The following is a 19,643-nucleotide window of genomic DNA, read 5'->3' as shown; positions in this document are numbered from 1 at the left end:
AAGAGTACTGTCATTTCAGTTCACAAATCATGGCAGCCCCATGGAACTAGAACTCTGACCCCCCCCCTCTTTAATCAGCATTGCCCAAATGTCTTTTAGAAGCATCAAAATATCCTCCTCCATGGTGACACAGACGACCAAATCAAGAAAAAAAGTTAACAAATAGTACACTGACTGGAAGAAGGGAATAGTTAGAGAACTGCAGTCTTATTTAGGGCAGATTACATGGGACATTTTGCTAAGACTGAAATCTTTGACTTTAGATGCCTGTTCTCTATGAGCCACGTTCTCCAAACGGATATCCCTGTAAGTGCTTACACAAAAATTAAAACAAAAACACCACAAGATATGTATTATGAAACCACTAACCCCAGTAATTGCCCTGACCTGAATAGCCCAGGCAAGTCTGATCTTGTCAAATCTCAGAAGCTAAGCAAGGTCGGCCTTGGTTAGTAATTGGATGGGAGACCTCCAACGAAGATCAAGGTTGCAGAGACAGGCAATGGCAAACAACCTCTGTTAGTCTCTTGCCATGAAACTGCACCATGGGTCGCCATAAGTCAGCTGGAACTTAACAGCACTCATCTGTACCACCACAGAAACCCAGCCTATAGTACTTTGGAATCGATATGATTGTGGAACAAAAGAACTGCATAAGAGATGGTTTAAACAGGGACAATGACTCCACACCATAAAAATGAATTCATAACTTTAGTAAAGGCTATCCAAAGAAAATATATAAACCATCATCTGAAGGCCTGCTTTATAAATTGTGATGTTTTACTGTTTTTAATTAAGCAAGCTCCCCTAAAGCTGGCTAGGATATTTTAAGTAAATACAGTGATGTACTGGGGAGGGAGAAGGATTACAAAAAAAACTTCCATGGCCCTGACTCAAATGCCCCTCAGTTCATCCCAACTTTTTTTAAACTGTTGAAATTTGATCAGGGATACCCAATGTGCAGTTCGGCCTTCAAGCAGAAGTCCTTTTCCAATCTACAAATCCTTTTCTGCAGATGCCAGGGACGACCCTGGGATTTTGAGATCTCATCACACAACTTCAAGACTGTTTTTGAACCCAGGACTAGAAATTTACAAAGAACAGTGCAAACCTTAGAAGAGTTACTCCTTAGAAGACTGGACTTACTTGGAAGAGAAGTAAGAAGTAAGAGAAGACTTAGAAGCAGGGCTTTTTTTCAGCTGGAACGCAGTGGAACAGAGTTCTGGAACCTCTTGAAAATGGTCACATGGCTGGTGACCCTGCCCCCTGATCTCCAGACAGAGGGGAGTTGAGATTGCCCTCCGCGCCACTGGCGCATAGGGCAATCTCAACTCCCCTCTGTCTGGAGATCAGGGGGCGGGGCCACCATCCATGTGACCATTTTCTCTGAGGGCAACCCACTGAGTTCCACCACCTCTTTTCCCAGAAAAAAGCCCTGCTTAGAAGAGTTAGAAGACTGGAGTAACTCTTCTTAGGATTAGCCTCAAAGAGTCTCTCTAAACAAGACCTCTTTAACGGGGATGCTCACCTGTGTGGTCCTAAATTCAAGTGTACTCTGTCTACCTAGCAGCGCACGTGTATCCACAGTGGGAGAACAAGTGTTAGATCTTTCACTTGAGTGTCCCTGTGTAAGATGTCTTGTGTAGAGAGACTCAAAGTCTCAGGAAGCTGTATTATATACCTCTCGACATATTCTCTGCTTGCATGGAATATACATGGTCATGCTTAGATTGTAACACGGCCATCTGAACCTGCCAACCCTTTTTTTTATTAAACAAAAACCTGGCACTGATCCTGTGCCTAAATTCACAGCTCAAGCCAAATTACTTTATCCTGGGAGTAATGACACTTAATGCAGCTGGAAAGTGCAGATGCAAGGCGTGCTTGTTCTTAAGAGACCCGAGGGCAAGACACTGAGATCCCTGCTTCCTTCCCTCTGACCTCACTGACAAGCTTTGCCTGCTGGAAATTTGCCTGGTTTCTGCTCTTGCAGGGACGATGATCACAGGTCTGAGCCCTGCAACTTTCGTCATTTATCTCACACCCTCACACTCTCTCTCCCAGCTGTTTGACTGTCTCCATATAGCCAAAGGGCAAAGGCCTCAGAGGGGAGATCAGGAAACAAAACCACCAGGAGGTGCAAAGCAGCCGGCCTTGGTGGCTGACAGCCAGCAGCAGCAGCATGCGGTTAAACCGCTCAGCGATTGCTAAAGAGCCAGGAAACAGATGTCTTGGCTCCAGAAAGAAGCCCCACAAGCTCACTTCCCTCTGTTGCTTCTTGAACTCTCATTCCTGAGCGTACAGGTCCCAATCGACCTCACAAGTGTCTTACATCCATGAGATTACCTGTAAAACGCCATGGGATGCAAGATCCAGTGTAAAGAAATCACTGCTTTCATTGCCCTTTCAAAAGAAAGCAGAGGTTTTGCATAGAATCTCTCGGCTTCTGATGAAGACTTCCTTTTCCATGCTTCCATCTTTTTAGAATTGTTTTGAAACATGGCTTTATATGTGCATCTGTATTCATCCCACACCTGAATGCGAGGGACCGTTGCTTAGTGGTAAAGCATCTGCTTGGCATGCAGAAGATCCCAAGTTCAGTCCCTGGCATCTTCAGTTTAACGGTCCAGGCAGTAGGTGATGTGAAAGACCTCTGCCTGAGACCCTGGAGGGCTGCTTCCTGACTAAGCAGACAATACAATGGGCCGATTGTTTGATTCAGCGTCAGGCAGCTTCGTGTGTGTTCATGTATGAAACATTCTGATTTGTTAATGCTGAAAACCTGTTCTGGTGTGCCTGATGTCACAAGATGAAGCCAATCTATACTGTGCACAACTGTCCATTACAAACCAGCCAAACTATTTCCCCCTCATTCATGCCTGGCAAAAAATGCAAGCGTGGTGTCAGAGCTGTTGCACTCTCATTTTTAGATATGATGATGATATGTCTACATGAACCCAAGGATGCATATCACCACATGAGACATTCGACATGCAAAGAACATATATCGAGAGATGCAATGGTAGCCAGGAAGGGAGTTTAAAAAGACAGATCCAGTGGCATGGCAAAGGCTTTGCTATACACTGGAGCTGTGTGAAGGGGCTGTGAAACGCCAGAAGGGAAATTTCAGCCCATTTGCAAAGGCTTTGCTATACACTGGAGCTGTGTGAAGGGGCTGTGAAACGCCAGAAGGGAAACTTCAGCCCATTTGCAAAGGCTTTGCTATACACTGGAGCTGTGTGAAGGGGCTGTGAAACGCCAGAAGGGAAATTTCAGCCCATTTGCAAAGGCTTTGCTATACACTGGAGCTGTGTGAAGGGGCTGTGAAACGCCAGAAGGGAAACTTCAGCCCATTTGCAAAGGCTTTGCTATACACTGGAGCTGTGTGAAGGGGCTGTGAAATGCCAGAAGGGAAACTTCAGCCCATTTGCAAAGGCTTTGCTATACACTGGAGCTGTGTGAAGGGGCTGTGAAATGCCAGAAGGGAAACTTCAGCCCATTATAACCTCTCCAGGTCCAAGCCCAGCTCTGGAACGCAGCTCCAGCCCATTTCCATTCCTCGCTGCCTTCTGGTTGTGATCCCACACACTTTTAGACTGGAGAGGAGAAATTAACAAACCGTCTGAGGAGCTATCTCTGGCTCTGTCTTTTTAAACTACACTTCCCAGCTAACACTGCGTCTCCCTATACTTGACAAACATGTGCCAAGGCGTTCTGTGTACAGAGACTCTGAGTTAGTCACAGGTAGACAGGTATTTTCAAGTAGACCACTGTGTTGGTCTGCAATAGAATAACAAGATTCAAGTCCTGTAGCGCCTTATAGACCAACAAGATTTTATAAGCTTTTGAGAGTCAGAGCTCTGACAAAGGGAGATTTGACTCTCAAAAGCTTATACCCTGGAAATCTCATTGGTCTTTAAGTTGCTACTGGACTTGAATCTTGCTGTTCACAGGGGTACGAGGTTTGTAAAGTGCCTCCATATTAATTAGTAAACCCCATATAGCTGAAATGATCAACATAAGCTGGAAAACTACTCACTGGAATATATGTACACCACAGCATGCCAAATGATGAGATTCTCCTATTCCTTTAATTGGTGCACATGTAGCTCCCCTCCCGCTTCAGTCCTCCAAATGTGCAAAAGAAATACATACCCATTGCATTGCTATTCAAAAGGAAAACTCCATGGGCATCTCCACCGTTTTCCATGACCAGGTAAAATGGGTGAACGCCATAGAGATTGCAGGACTCCTGAAAACCAAAAAGCAGTCTTGTTTCAAATATCTGCTTCTGAACTCTCAATTTGCATTGTACATTATTGGAGGGGTCCATAGCTCAATGATATGCTATTTATGTTCAACCAATACCAGGAATTTTGAGGTAAAAAGCTGCTTCCAGTCAACAGTTAATAATGGTGGGATCTGGTTTACTGGGAAGTACTAGATAAGGTCTGATGTCCCAGGTTCAAGCCCTCCAGTTTAAAAGCGTTTTAGTTAGCATGACTGGAAAGGACCCTGGAAAACCACTGCCAGAAAGCTTAGATCACAGACTGTCGATTAGACAGTGCAAAATTCCTGATCTGTATCAGTATGCAGCAATTTTTTATGATCAACAGTGGGATGCAGAGAGATCATTTCATGCAAAATTAACATTCTTAACCCTCTTGTTAAGGGTGTTTTAAAATGATTTACTCCAACCCCATCCTCTCCCCATTTCCCTAGAAGCAAAGATTCCAACAGGCATTCAGGATTGTGAGTCTGAAATGTGGTAGTACCCCTGATCAATTTTATAATACATCAGTTTTTTAAAAAATTGAGTTAGCATCCTTGAAGCTTGATCCTGTGAATTCACGTTGCCTCTGCGTGGAGTTTTGGCTCTACATTCTCCCCCCACCCCCAAACCGCAGCATATTTGACTGGGGCTTCCATGCAACATCATCGTGCTTCCATCAACCTTCCAGGTTTTCCCCGGTTCTGCTGCGGGTTTCCTTGAGCTTGCTATGGGGTTATCTTTCCTGAAAGATCTCGCTAAAATTGGATTTGGGGAAAAGTAGAAGAAAAGATGAGGACTTTTGCACCACATGCCCACATCCAGGGGGAGATGGGGGATTGATCCCTCCCCGCCCCCCCCGGCAAGGAAACAACCTCAGTCAGCCATAGAGACTTGGACTCTCTCTACACAAGATATCTTACATGGGGATGCTCAAGTGCCTTACTTTCTGTGTGGTCTTATATTCAAGTGTACTCTGTCTCCCTAGCAGTGCATGTGTATCCACAATTGGAGAACAAGTGTAAGATCTTTCATTTGAGCGTCCCCATGTAAGATGTCTTGTATAGAGAGACTCTTGAACAGTTTTTACTCTCAGGTAAGTATGTACAGGACTGCAGCTTTGGAGCAAAAAAGGTAAACAAGCATGACTGGACATAGCTAAACTGGCCGATTATGCATAAACAGTACCATGGGAGGGACATCTCGGGCCCAGAAAGTTAAAGTGGTCCACTCCAGGCTGTGAAGGAAGTTGCTGCGATGTTCTCCAAGCCCATACAGAAATGTGGAAGGCAGGAGAGTAGAAATTTGGAGAAACTGGTCCGCAAAGAACAAGGGTGCCACAGTTGTGTTTATCCTAGGAAAAGAGAGGAGATGTTAAGAGGCTACATGTGCCCTTCTAAGAATGCCTGCTCACCTAAGTTTCTAGCCTTTGTGCCTGCCAATTTTTCAAAGCAATTGGAAGACAGGTAAGACGCACTTTAGATTAGCATCTACTCTGTTTCTGAACATAAGAATAATCTCCTGACTTTCAGTTCAAAGACACAGAGCTGCTTCTACCAAGCTTTAAAAAGACCTTCAAGGGCCCAAGCACAGTTTCTTTTGGAGCATATCACAGGTGTCACATGCCCCATTCCCCCACCCCATCCAAACCCATGAGTTATTCATTTTTTTAAAAATCTTATTTCTGACAATTAAATATACATGGTAAGGGGGTTTCAGCCTACCCCCAATCCCTGGGAAAGTATACCAAACCCCCTTTCCTGTGCTTCAACCTCAGACTAAGGGGAAGGGGAAGGGCTGTGACTTAGTGTCAGAACATCTGATTTGCATGCAGATGGTTCTAGCTTCAATCTCTAGTTAAAAGGGGCATGTAACAGATGATGTGAGACTCTGGAGAGCAGCTGCCTGTCAGAGTAGACAAATCTTGAAAGACCAAGGGTCTGACTCAGTAGAAGGCTCAAAATTGAACAGTAGTTGCATACTCCAAAAATGCAACAACTGGAGGCTGCCCCCAGGACATAGCTTAAGCTAAAGAGAGAGATTAAAAAGCACACTCTCATATAGACTGGGGGGGGGGGTCTGATTCTTTTTCCGGTACATGAAGTTCATCTTGAATGGTGTAGCAGTTAGTGTTGGACTAGGCTTGTCAACTCCCAGGTTCAAATTTCGGTTTGCCATGCAGTGGGTAATCCAGGGGCCTTTCTCTCCTCGCAAGGTTGCATTGAGGGTTACATGAAGGAAGAGTGATGTCCCTTGCCCCTAAGCCTCCTAGGGGATGATATCAAATGATAATCTCGATCTACCTTCCTGTTGAGAACGCATTGTAGAAAGAGGGAACGGAGATCTTACAGCACAACCCCTGAAGTCCGGCGCTTCACAATCAACCCGAAAGGGTCCTTGGAGAACTCAACGGTGTACACGGGATTCTCTGCTCTCTTCGCCACCCGAGGAACATCAAGAGGCACTTCGTAACGAGGGCTAGTGGCATCGATAATCTACAGAAAAGAGATCCCCCCAACTTACTCAGGCCAATGGAAAGAATCCTGAATTAGGGCATGCCAAGGATTTCATTGATAGCAGGGAAGTATCCTTTCTTTTTTAGGAGGGATGGACTAATCTGTCTGAGGCTAAATTTGTGGCAATCCCAAGATCCAAACCAGTCCTGGTTCATACGCCTGACTTCTAGCCATCATATACTTTAGTGAGAAAAGTGAGGTTCTGAGGAAGAAACTGAATCATGCACATGTTCCAGGAGGGATCTCCACACCAAGGGAGTGGGGGTGACACAGAGGAAAAGAGGGATCATGGCAGCTTATTAAAGACCGTCTGGTTTCCATGCAATACCTGTCAGATACACCCCTGTGTATCTGCCATGATTGTTTCTATACATAATGCTCTGATCCTCTGAGAATGTAAAGGGATCTTAATTGCTACTCGGCTGCTAGCTACTTATTTTCAAAGTGTTTTGCTTTTGTTTTCCCCGCCGGCTTGAGAATGTGGCCTTGGAGTGCCGCTGGAGCCAGTCCTCCCTGAGAACTGTGATGAACTCATTCCTCCCTGTTCCCTTCTCTCCCAGGCCTGGCCCCTTCACGCCAAAACCTTAACGGTCTCCCATTCCCAGGGGCAGGAACGTTCCCCTATAATTAACACTGCTCACCCACCTTCCGTCAATTCTGCCAATGACCCTGTCTGAGTCCTTTAATACTGATATATCTCTAATAAAGCAACTTTAACTTTTACACGAGTGTCTGACGTGAAGTGCTTGGGGACTTACCTGGAAAGACCTGACAATACCTCTTTTGCTTTCTATACATTACCAGGCACTAAATCTGAAGTCTCCTACCCAAATCAGCTAATTACAGTCTTAATTTCAGAGATTCAGCACAGTAAAATGAGAAACTTGGGGAGGGGAGGCCAAAACCCACAGAAAATTACTCACTTTAACATGCACCCGGGTGTCTGTTTCAAACTCCACGCTGAGTTGAAGCTTCTCAATGTCGCTTGGATAATAAGTTTTCGTCTGCCTGGTCAGCAAGCCCACCATCCCCATCTGCGTTTCATTCATACTCCCCAAGGAGTAGCTGGGGAAATCTGGGGGGTAAAAGCACCAAGGGACCCCTCTTGCCCTGCCTATGGGACGGTCGGTTTCAACAAAACAGCATCCCCGCTTCTCACACAGTTCTCTCGTCACCACGGTCCCTCTTTCTGGGTAACAGTCAAAGCGCAAGTTTTCGGGGATGGAGGCACACTTGGGAAGGGGAAACACTTTATGTTGGCTCCACCAAATCTGGCCCAGGACCCAAACCGTCACCCCACTGAGCAGGGCGGCAACCATCAGGAGGCCTCCACCCAGCCACCATGCCGACAGCTTCTGGTGACACAAGGGTTTCTCATCAGCAGCTTCATCCCCTGCCTCTGGGGGGACGCTGGTGTTCAGCTTCTGATAGGATGTCATTTTCTGCACTCTGGATGAGAAAGAGAGGAATAAATGTCACAGAGACAAATATATAAATATATATATATAATCATGTGGCACCATAAAAGTTTATGGTGGCATTATCTTTCACGGAAAACGGCCCACTTCATCAGATGTATGGTATGTCCTCAGTTGGCAGTTATCTATGTAATACAGGGGTACAGAGACAGAAAAAAAAATTGTCGGTGGAAATGCAAATAAATACTGGAGGTCCCGTCTTCAGAGATTTCCATGCAAGGTTCAAATGCTTTACAAGCTCAAACAGTGACCACCTGAATGCCAACAATGTTTAGCAGAACTTATCTTGCAGACCTTTGAGCTTTGTGCAGAAATGTCACGGCTGGCGCTCATGTACTTTGTTGCCTTTCCAATCCCACTGTTTACAGCTTTTATACTCAGGTATGACATTTGCCAATGGAGAAAACACATCATTCATCTGAGGAGCTGGGTCTGAGTTTTGCCAAAGCTTACACCTCAATGACCTGGCTGGTCTTTTAAGGTCCTGCAAGACATTCTGTGTTGTTTGGCTGGGACAGGCTAACACAGCTGAGCCCTGTTGACATTTCTTTGGTTAATAGGGAAATGAAGAAAGAGTGGGTTGGATCCTGCAGATCTGTTCCACTAAGGGCAGTGTTTTCCAAGATGCTCTGAGACGCTGCCAGGGGAAGGCCCTCTGTGCCAAGGTAACTTTTGTGAACTTTTGCCTGACTGGATGCTCTACAGGGCAAGACTTGAGAAGTACTAAAGAAAAAGGAATGCCCGTAAGTGCAACTATATTTTCATTTCTTGTCCGCTTGAGCATGGTTTCATCCAGTGCTCTGCAACCACAATTTGATGCAAGCCTCAATAGTAAGGATATATTTCTAATCTAATGCATAACTAGGGTTGCCAACATTGGGTTGGGAAATTCCTGGAGATTTCAGGGGTGGGGACTGGGGAGAGACCTCAATGGGGCATAATGTCATAGAATCCACAATTAAAACTAGCCATTTTTTCCAAGAGAATTATCTCCATTGTCCAGAGATAGTTTATGATTCCAGGAGATTTCCAGCTACCACCTATAGGCTGGCAACTCTATGCACAACACAATCATCTCTCCAAGAAATATTTTCATTCTTCTTTGCTTTAGACCAGGGCTCCCCAACATGGTGCTCATGGCGCCAGGGTCCCTGCCAACACCTTTCTTGGTGCCCATCAAATGTTTTTAGAAAGTGGGTGGAACCAGGTGGGGCCTTTGTCCAGCAGGGTTTCTGATTGGCCACTGAAGATCTGATCAGCTGTGCAGTTTAAAATAATGTTTCAGCAGCAGCTGCCACCACAAGGTTGGTTTTATTCTGTCTCACTCTTCTTTCCCAGTTTTTTTTTAAAAATTACCTCAATCCTTCCCTCCACTTGGGCTTCCTCCTTATCTGTGGTTCTATCTCCCGTGGCAGCCATTTTGTGGATAGCTCCACCTCTTGCAGCAGCCATTTTGTGGCTGCCCCCATTACCTTGTGTCAGAATTCCAAAGGTACCCATAGGCTCAAAATAGCAGGGGAACCTTACATTAGGTATTTTGAAGTGGAATTTTCCTTTATTTAAACTATAAACAATAACATAAAAGCTATAGACAACAAACATAGAAGATAAAAAACAACATTCTAAAAAGAAGACACACTAACAATACATAAACAAGTGAAAAATGAAATAAAAGGGAAAAAACCTTAAACTAAACTACAGATTGAGTTTTCTCAGCCACAAATATGGATCATTTTCAGTCTTATTCTAAATTAAACATAAGAGCCCTCTTTTTTTTGTTCATGATTCTTAATCCATAAATCCAGATGTCATCAAGTCCTTATTATCCATTTAATGTAAAAAGTCTATAAACAGTTTCCATTCAGTCAAAATTGTAACTAATGTCTTTTCCCTAATCAGTGAAGTAAGTTTTGCCATTGACACAAACTCCAACACTTTTATCCACCATTACCTGGCAGGGGAGATACCATGATCACATTAGGCATTTTGGGAACCAATTTTTGGCTGGAAAGTCTACACACACACATATATGTATAAAATAAACAATAATTGGGTTAATTTCTGCATTGATTTGTTTCTAAGAAGCTCTACATGTAGCACACAATATTATTCACCATTTCAAGGGCATTTTCAGCATCCCAAAGCAGCTCTCAAGCCTTAGACAGTCCATGTAGGAAGGGAACATCAAATGACTGAAAACTGGGTGAACTGAGTTGCCATCTTTTTATGTTTTTAAACTGGCTCTATCCTTATGTCTTTAACAGGAGCCCAATGTGTCGTGCAGAAATTCAAAGCTCCAGTTCTAAAGTTCTGCATGTCAGGAAGGAATGCACTCAAGAAAGCTGGGTGACATTTCATGCCTCTCCCTCCCCAAACCTATCACTATATATTACTGACTCTAGGAAACTCTAGGTGCATTTCCTGTATCTTTCCATATAGCCCGAGTGAGCTGTTAAAATAAGAATCAGAAGCCCCAGCTGGCAGAATTTGGGTGATATCAGTTCAAGACTGAGCAGGAGATATATTTGGCCCACAATACCCAATCCACCAGGACATTTCCTATGCAATCCCTGTAGCAAGGGAAAGGAGCAATGCAGAAAGCATATCTCTGCAAGCATGTCTCTGTTTTGCTCGCTGGAGAACTTCCAGGCGGATTGGGTCCCAGTTAATTAGCAGCAGGGGAGGTGCCATTCGGATCTTCTGCCTCCAGGACCAAAATGTCCTGTTCAAAGATTTTAAAAAATACTCTCTACTGGGAAAACAATATTAATGACCAAACTTCAAAATTATATCTGGTTCTGGCTTTACTGATCAGTAACTTCATTTTACTGACAAGTGCCAATCATCCTTGCACGGTACGCTTGGTTAATTTGGTGCAACCAGCCTGTGCCTCTTCTCGGAAAGCTTAAAAAAACCACCAACCCCCAAACCATACCCACATGTGTTTACTCCTGATAGGGTGTCAAGCGGAAGGCGGAAGAGTTCTCCCAGTGTGCAAGAGTCAGATTGCTGTAGCTTAAAACTTACACAGAAATTTCCACTTAAAAGAAATAATCCTGCCCTGATGATATATTTCTTACCTGCTGCTGAAAAGGCTATTGCTTCTTATTGGATCAGTCACCCCATTTACTGGCTACCTAAAAATCTCAGAGGACGTACTGACAGATAAAATTACTTACAAGCCTAGCAGAAGAAAAACAATTTGGAAATATAGTTGCCTTAACAAAAATGAAAAACATTTCTAAAACTGTGAGGGGACACACACCAGTCCTCCTCAATAGATCTTTTCAACGTGAACTGTTTTTCACACTAACTAAGAATACAACAAATAACTCTGCAATATTGGGTAAAACAGGCTCTAACCTGGATTCTCCAACTTTTTTGAGTCTGAAGATACCACCACACAGTGGTGGGTGCCACCAAAAATGGCTGCCACAGGAAGCAGAGCCAACCAGAAAATATCCAGGAGTGAGACAGTAACTCTTCAACGTTTCAGGCAAAAACTCTGTTTAATAAATCTATCAGATCTCCAAAGGGCAATCAGAAGACCTGGTGAGCAAAAGCCTACCCTCTTTCTAAAAAAAACCTTGGTTGGCACCAGGAAAGGTGTTGGAAGGTACCCGATCACCCATAGGCACCACATGGGGGATCCTTGCTCTAGCCTAGCACATTAAAACTTCTGTTTGGTTAGTCTTTAAGGTGCCACAAGTCTCCTTTTTGTCCTTTTTGCTTAGTAGACAATCAAACCAAACAGCTCTTTGGTTGAGCATTCAGTCCCTAGAGTAACCAATCTCCAGAGTGTCCATAAGCAGAGCATGGCGGCGGCAACTTTCCTTTTTTTCCCCTCCCCTGTATATGGGATTCACAGTCTCTAAATTGGGAGCTTCCATTCAGTCCTCATGGCTATCGATAGCCCAATTTCCATGGCTTTTTCTAACCTTCTTCTAAAGTGGCCCAAGGCAGTGGAGATTGCCAGATCTTGTGACAGTGAATTCTGTGGGTCAGTTAATAACAGAAATACTTCCTTTTGTCCAATCCCTATTATAGCTGATGGAGAGAACAAATTTGCCTTAGTCGCTTTCTCAAAATACTGCTTAATTCAATAAACCTTGATCTCTCACATACACCTTTTCCAGTGCAATTCTAAATAGTTACTCCCTTCTAAATTCAATGGATTAGGAAGGGTGCAACTCCATTCCGGGTGTCAGTTAGAACCCTTGGTGGCTTTTGAGCAGGGCAGTTATTGTTTTGGGTTTTTTTTGAGGAAATAAATCTGTCAAGCTGAAATTTGGGACAGGCGAGCAAAATTCTCAGATCAAGTTCCAAAGTAAAACAGAGTGAATGGAGTTAAAGGTTAGCAGTCCACACCAACTGAAGAACTCTGCAAATGGTATGTAATATTGACATACTGTTCCCATGCGTGTTTACTTAGAAGTAAGTACCACTGGGTTGCAAATCTCGCCTTCCATATTTATTCCAGACTAAGTGAAATCCTAAGAAGAGTTACTGTAGTCTAAGCCCATTGATTTCAGCAGGTTTTGACTGGTGTAACTATGCTTAGGATTTCACTGTAAATCCCAATGGGCTGAACAGGATTTGCTCCTGAGATGGGCACGAACCTAAATATGAACCAAAGAACCCCATGAACCAGCCCGATTTGTGGTTCATGAACCAGTGGTTTGCGGAAGCTCGTTTCCACAACCTTCCACGAACTGGTGTCCTGGTTCGTTTGGTTCGTTTTAGCAATGTTGTTGGTTCCTGTTAGCAACGTGGGCATTTAAACCCACGGATCATCTGCTTGTTGGGGAGATCCCCAACAAGCAGCTGATCATTTAAACAGCAGGGCTTGGGGCCCATTTAAAGAGCGGGTGAGGCTTGGCTGGCCAGCCGGGAGCCCTGCTGTTTAAATAGCCATTTCCCCGCCTCTTGGAGTGGTGGGGAAATGTCCATTTAAACTGCGGGTGGGGCTTGGTTGGCCAGCCGGGAGTTTCCAGCCAGCCAGCCAAGCCCCACAGTTGTTTGGAGTGTTCGTTAATAATGCTCTGGAATGTTGCACTACGTATGATCATCACGCTGATAGTCAGACAAGAAGGATAACACGGAAGAAGAATCTTCAGAATTTTGCTGAACCGGGCTTGATAAAAAAAATTAATACTACAATAACTCAGTCTTCAAATTGCCACAAGAGCTCTGCTAATGGTTGCTGCGGCAGACAAACACAGCTACCCCTCTGAAATTATTAAGCAGAGCTGGAAACTCGGGTGGAGGAGGAATCAAATTTGTACAGTTAAAATGATTTTATGGAATCAATGGATCCAAAAAGGGCTATTTTAAGTTTCACAACTGATTAATTCGTAAGATGAATTCTATACCATCGATCATTTAAGGATAACACCTAAAATTATACCTGAATTGTCAATATATGCATTGAGACTTGTTTGGGTTCTGCATCACAAAACCCATTTAAATTAAAATTGTTGAAGGAAATGGCTTCTATTTTCTCAAATGAATAAAGTTGTTTACCAACATCTGAAAGCACCGAGGAAAAGTGAATACTGATACACTGATACCACTAGCGGTTAAAGTTTAAAAGACGACTTATAGGAGGAGGTCTTGGCAAAGATTTCCAGTGCAATCCTATGGAGAGTTACTCCAGTCTAAGCGACTGCACTGGAAATCTTCCAATGGGTTCCTAGGATATTAATTAAATAAAGGGTAGAATACCACTGATGCTTGGCTGGAGGTGTGGGAAACACAATGCCATTTTGCAATATGTGCAGTGGGGAGATCTAGGAACTGAATTAGGGGTAAATATATCAAATCATGTTTGAGGAATGTGTGGGAATGTTTAGGGAATGCTTCTAACTATTCATACTAAGAGACATGTCCAGTGTTTAGAAATTAAAGGTTTGAATAACAACAGCAGTCTTTGTAGAACAAATGCAAAGAGACAACAGAACTAGACATTGACTCCTGGATTTTAATGGACCCAGCAGCGGCGCAGGAAAGAGGCCTAAAAGAAATCAGGAAATACTGTGCAGATGTATACACCATTTAAAAAGTTTTAATCGCACACGATTCAATGTTTCTTTCCCACGCCATCGTTCCTTTCCCTTTCTGTTACTCCATTTTCATCTGGACTTTTCCCCTTATCTGACCGTTCTCTATCTGTACTATGCGAGGGGTGGTTGAATGATAAAAGGGGTTGATAAACAAACGCGTCTTTCTTAACTCGAACTTTTCCAGCGGATCGGAAATATGCGAGATGCTGTGGAAGAGAGAGAGGTAGGAATTTCCGGTCTCAAACGGGAACGAAAAGCATATATAAAAATCTGAATTTATATCCTGTTTTGGTTCACAAACTATGTACTAAAATTAATGTAATTTTTTACGGTAGGTCCTGCATGCCGCAGCAAAAAAAAGAAAAGAAAACCCACTGCTCGTCAAAAAAATCAGATTCAAACATTTTATTTCGTTTGGAAATGCAGAGTTCCTTTTAAAGCTCTGGAGGGTACTATTAAAACGTCCATGCACTAATGTATATAATTCACTCCAAGCCTATCTGAAGGTTCCTCTCCGTTCTTTGCCATTGCCGTACCAACGTAGAAATGCAAACACGTGCCCTGGCATATAAAGCTATCGGGAAAGATTGGCATGCGCGCGCCTCCCCTTCCAAAAATAAATGAATGAACCCCCCCCGCATCTGCCCCTATTCCGAGGCTGCGCTCTCCCCACCCCTCCACGCCACATGAATGAAAGTTCCAGAGTGGGCGGGGCCGAATGAGCTTAAGGGAAGAGCGGGAGCTCGCTAAGGGAGGGGGCGTGACTTTGTTCTACGACGTTTATTGTGGCGAGGAGCGGTGACGCCCCAAATCGGAAGCGGCCTGAGCGCTGATTGCTTGGCCGCCAGGGGGCGGAGTCTGCCGCGCACTCACTGTTGATTCCCCCACCCTTCGGCGGTAAAGGGAGGGGGAAGAGGAGAAACCTCACTTCGCTCGCGCAAGAGCAGAGGCGAACGAGGCGGCCGAAAGAGGGAGGGGGGGAGGCGGCCGAGGCGGCCGAAGGGGGGGGAGCGCGCGCGCCCGTGTCGCCGCCTACGGCTAGTCTATCCCCCCCCCCGAAACGCTGCGCGCCTCACTTCTTGTAGGGCGCGCGCGCGCTCCGAGGCGCGCTCCCGCCAAGCCTCAGGTAAGAGAAGAAGGACGCCAACGAAGGCACCTCAATCCGTCTGTGCGAGGGGAAGGAAAAAAATAGGGGGGGGAGTTCGTTGGCTTTTTGAGGGGCGGGGCGAGGAGGGAAGGCCCTGATTGGGCCCCCTTTTTCCCGGGCGCACGCGCGATAGGCATAGAGAAAGCCAGGAGTGAGAGGGCGGAGCTAAATCCGGCTCTTGTTGGGAGGATGAGATGACAAACAAGGAATTCGCTGAGTCATGGTCCGGCCGGGCACGAGGTCTACCGAGCGGGACGCCGGTTTTGTTATGATCATGATGACATGCCACGTGACTGGGCTGTAGTTAGTGCCATTGTTGCTCACATTTTAAAGAAGTGTCTTTAAATATGTGTGCATGCCTAACAGTTATATATGTCCCCAAAAATGAAAAGTGTGTTATTTACACTTATGGAAGTGTCTATTTCAAGCATATGCACAGGTATAAACACAAGAAGATATATTACATATATACATACACTCAAAGATTGTGTACAGGTGTCTATAGATATATGAAGGAGAATACACCTACCTATATTTGTAGATAATTGTATAGAGAACATGTGTATGTAATCTGTACATTATCATATAAGCGATATAACCACTTGTGCTTGAGTTTGTATATATGTAGGTGCGTATATATGTATTTATGTATGTGTGAGTATATGTGGTGGTGGGAAGTACTGTCTGGTCATAGCTGACATGACAATCCCTACTAGGGTTTCAAGGCAAGAGATGTTCAGTGCAACCCTAAACTTTGGCCCGCTGCTGTTGTGGGGCTGCCTGCAGATTTCTGGCGCTTGGTCTCTCCCACCTCTGCCTCCACAAACAGCAAAAGGGAGAGTGGTCTGGCCTTACAGGGGAGGAGCCGCAAAGATCCCGGGATGTCGACTTCCGGTTTGGGATTCATGGAGGTCTAACGCAGCTCCATTTGCGGAGCTGACCGGACTGCCGTTTTAACCGGCCGGAGGGGTGAAAATAACCCGCGGCCGACTGCTCTCAGGCGGGGAGCAGGCAAAGAACGCTCAAGACCCTAGGGTGAGTTAGATCTCGGATGAGGGGGGGCTCTACTCAAGGAGTCTCCCCCTCAATCCTTGAGGTCCCACCTTGCGACGGGTCGGCTATAATCTCTGCGGCAGTTCTGGGGCCAATTCGGCTGGCATAAGACCTACATACCCAAGCTTCGATCGGGGAGGGAAGTCGAGAGGAGAATTTAAGATCGAAACAGCGATTACAACCCGAGAAAGTTGAAGAGAAGGTAAAGATCGCTATCTCTTGAAACGGGACAGATTGATAAAAACAGAGAGGAAAGAAAGTAGATTTTTAAACTGCAACAGACTAGTGAAAAGGAGGTGAAGACTCGGCAGGAGTTGTATTTTAAAAGAGACTAAATTTAAAGAAGTTATTGCAAAAATCGGACTATTGTTTTGAATACCTGTGGTTTTGGAGCTGTGGGAAAAAGACACCATCGCGAGACCTGCTGTGGGAAGACGGGAGACAGGAAGTGCGTAACAACAATAGAGTGGCTGGAGGGAAGCGGCCCTTGCCGACGGACAGGAAGTAGGGAATCGCCATTTTTGAAAAGGGAAGGGTCGCGGCTTCAGCGGAAGAGGAAGTAGGCCATCTTGGATTACAATAACATAGAGAAACCATAGAGAAAAGACGCCCGACATTTTGGATACAAAAAATTAATTTTGGCAAAGATTGGGACATTTGAAAAAAAGGAAAACGTTTAAACATACGCCACGGAGCTAAGGAAGAGAGCAGATTCGTGGGAGCGAGCTAAAGCAAGCCCCACGATGTCGAAAAAAGAGTGGCAATCGGCAATAGAAAATTTGGACAAAAAGCTTATAGACATGATGAAAGAACTTAAGGACACGAAATTGGAGCTTATTAAAGAGGTCAAAGAAGTTACACAGACAGTAAAGTCGGAGCTGTCAGAAGTGAAAAAAGGCGTGGAAACGATTAGTAGTGAATTACAAGGAACGCAGCAGAGAGTTAAAACAGTAGAAGACGCGATGGAGAATTTAATAGAAACGCAACAAACAGAGATGAGACTGGTGAAGGGGAGGATGTCAGTTGCAGAAACTAAACACATGGAGAAGCAGCTTCGTTTTCGTGGTCTGCCAGAAGTGGAAGGGAAGTCAGCGCAAGAACAGATGACTGAGGTGTTGGCTGATTACCTGGGGAAGGAGGAGGAGGAAATTGTGGCTATCCTAGATGTGGCGTACCGTGTGAACTCGAGAATTGCAACCCAGAGGAAACTACCAAGGGATGTGATTGTGCAGTTTACAACTAGAAACATGAAAGAGAGGATTGTGACAAAACAATTTCAAGATCCATTGGAGATTGATGGCAAGACGATTATCATAATGAAGGAACTGCCCAGATCAGTGTTACTGGACAGGAAAAAATATAGAGTGCTAATTCAAACTTTGAAGGACATGAATATCAGATACAGATGGGAGTTACCGGAAGGAGTGTCCTTTGAGTTTGGAGGGGCAAAAAAACGCATCAGATCTGAGCGGGAGATGGAGAGATTTATCAAGGACAATGAAAAAGACTTACCAACAAAACCATGAATATGGAGTGTAATGTATTATCTTGGAATGTAAATGGACTAAACTCACCGAATAAGAGGAAAAATATTTTTCATTGGCTACTAAAACAAAAATGTGATATTGTTTGTTTGCAGGAGACCCATATTAGAAAACAGGATGTAAAATATTTAAAATCTGGAAAATTGGGCAAAGAATTTGTAGCGGCCTCTAACAAGAAAAAAAGAGGAGTGGTGTTGTACATAAAAGAGGAGCTGCAGCCAAAATTTGTTATGAGAGATGTGGAAGCTAGATTTGTAGCGGTGGAATGTAATTGGAATTTAAAGAGAGTGTTGGTAGTCGGACTTTATGCACCTAACGGTGCAAAGGAAAGCTTCTTTGAGGATTTAAGGAAGCATTTAGACGATCTTATATATGACCAGATAATTCTTGCTGGAGATTTCAATGGAGTGACAGATTTGGAACTAGATAAAAAGACTACAACAACACAAAAGAAAAGAGGACTATTGCCAAAGCTTTTTTTTGAGTTGATTCAACAAGAGACTCTCGAAGATGTATGGAGGAGAGAATATCCTAAAACCAAACAGTTTACTTTTTATTCTGCAAGGCATCTTACATTATCAAGAATTGATATGATCTGGGCCTCAAAGGACTTAGCGTTATGGACTAAGGAGGTAGAAATAATGCCGATGGTAGGCTCAGATCACAATCCAATTATGTGGAAATTTGGAAAAAGGAGAAAAAGGAAAGCCTGGAGAATAAATGAGGACTTGCTACAGGAAAGTGAAAATATGGAAATATTGAGAAGAGAGACAAAGTTTTTTATACAATATAACGTGAATAAAGAAGTACCAACCAGTAAAGTTTGGGACGCGTACAAGGCGGTTGTAAGGGGCATACTAATGGACTTAAATGGCAGAGCAAGGAAAAAGAAAGAGGAGAAAAGACAAGAGATTGAGGAGAAAATAAAGGCCAAAGAAATACAGTTAAAAAAGAGACCAGGGAAAAAGAAAATACATCAGGAAATTAAAATTCTTCAAGAACAGTTAACAGCAATGAGTAATAAAGAATTGGAGTGGAACCTTAAAAGACTGAATCAAAAAGCTTTTGAGGGTGCTAATAAACCTGGGAAATATTTGGCATGGCAATTGAAGAAGAAAAGGGAAAAGAAAATAATAAATAAAATCTGTGAAGAAAATAAAACGTACCTGGAGCAGACTACCATTAGTAGAGCCTTTTATAAATTGTATGCTAAGCTGTATAATAAAAAAGAAGTAACCAAAGAATCAATAGCATCATATTTGGAGAAAACCAAACTTCCAGAGATCTCGGAAGCTTGGAGAAATAAGTTGAATAGCGAAGTAACTGATGAGGAAATAAGTAAGGCAATACAATCTGCAAATCTAGGAAAGGCGCCAGGGCCAGATGGACTTACGGCTAAATTTTATAAGACAATGGCCAACGAACTGGCACCATTCCTAAAAGAGGTGATGAACGGAGTTTTTAGGGATCAAAGAATTCCAGACACTTGGAGCGAAGCGAATATATCATTGATCCCAAAAGAGGGCCAAGATTTGACTAACGTGAAAAATTACAGACCTATATCACTACTTAA

The 19,643-nt window shown here is 43.9% G+C and overlaps 2 protein-coding genes across 5 annotated transcripts in view; one reads left to right on the top strand and one right to left on the bottom strand.

The window, feature by feature from the left end:
* LOC129338890 (lysosomal alpha-glucosidase-like) overlaps positions 1-19,643 on the bottom strand; it is a 45,469-nt gene that overhangs the window by 15,131 nt on the left and 10,695 nt on the right. For all 4 annotated transcript variants that reach the window (XM_054993431.1, XM_054993428.1, XM_054993427.1 and 1 more), the window contains 4 exons: positions 7,710-8,235; positions 6,620-6,765; positions 5,459-5,624; positions 4,156-4,252 (listed from right to left, as the gene is read on the bottom strand). In XM_054993431.1, the coding sequence (XP_054849406.1) occupies positions 4,156-4,252; positions 5,459-5,624; positions 6,620-6,765; positions 7,710-8,225 (925 nt within the window). In that variant the 5' untranslated portion in view covers positions 8,226-8,235. The remainder of the gene's footprint in view (positions 1-4,155; positions 4,253-5,458; positions 5,625-6,619; positions 6,766-7,709; positions 8,236-19,643) is intronic.
* The window catches only part of MAFK (MAF bZIP transcription factor K), a 36,781-nt gene continuing 32,388 nt past the window's right edge, over positions 15,251-19,643 (top strand). The window contains exon 1 of the mRNA XM_054993435.1: positions 15,251-15,452. The gene's annotated coding sequence lies outside the window, so the exon portion shown is untranslated. The remainder of the gene's footprint in view (positions 15,453-19,643) is intronic.

The sequence above is a fragment of the Eublepharis macularius genome, chromosome 12 (genome assembly GCF_028583425.1).
Source record: "Eublepharis macularius isolate TG4126 chromosome 12, MPM_Emac_v1.0, whole genome shotgun sequence".
NCBI lineage: Eukaryota > Metazoa > Chordata > Lepidosauria > Squamata > Eublepharidae > Eublepharis > Eublepharis macularius.
Note: the sequence above shows the minus strand (reverse complement) of the source record. Positions and strands in the feature narration are given on the sequence as shown.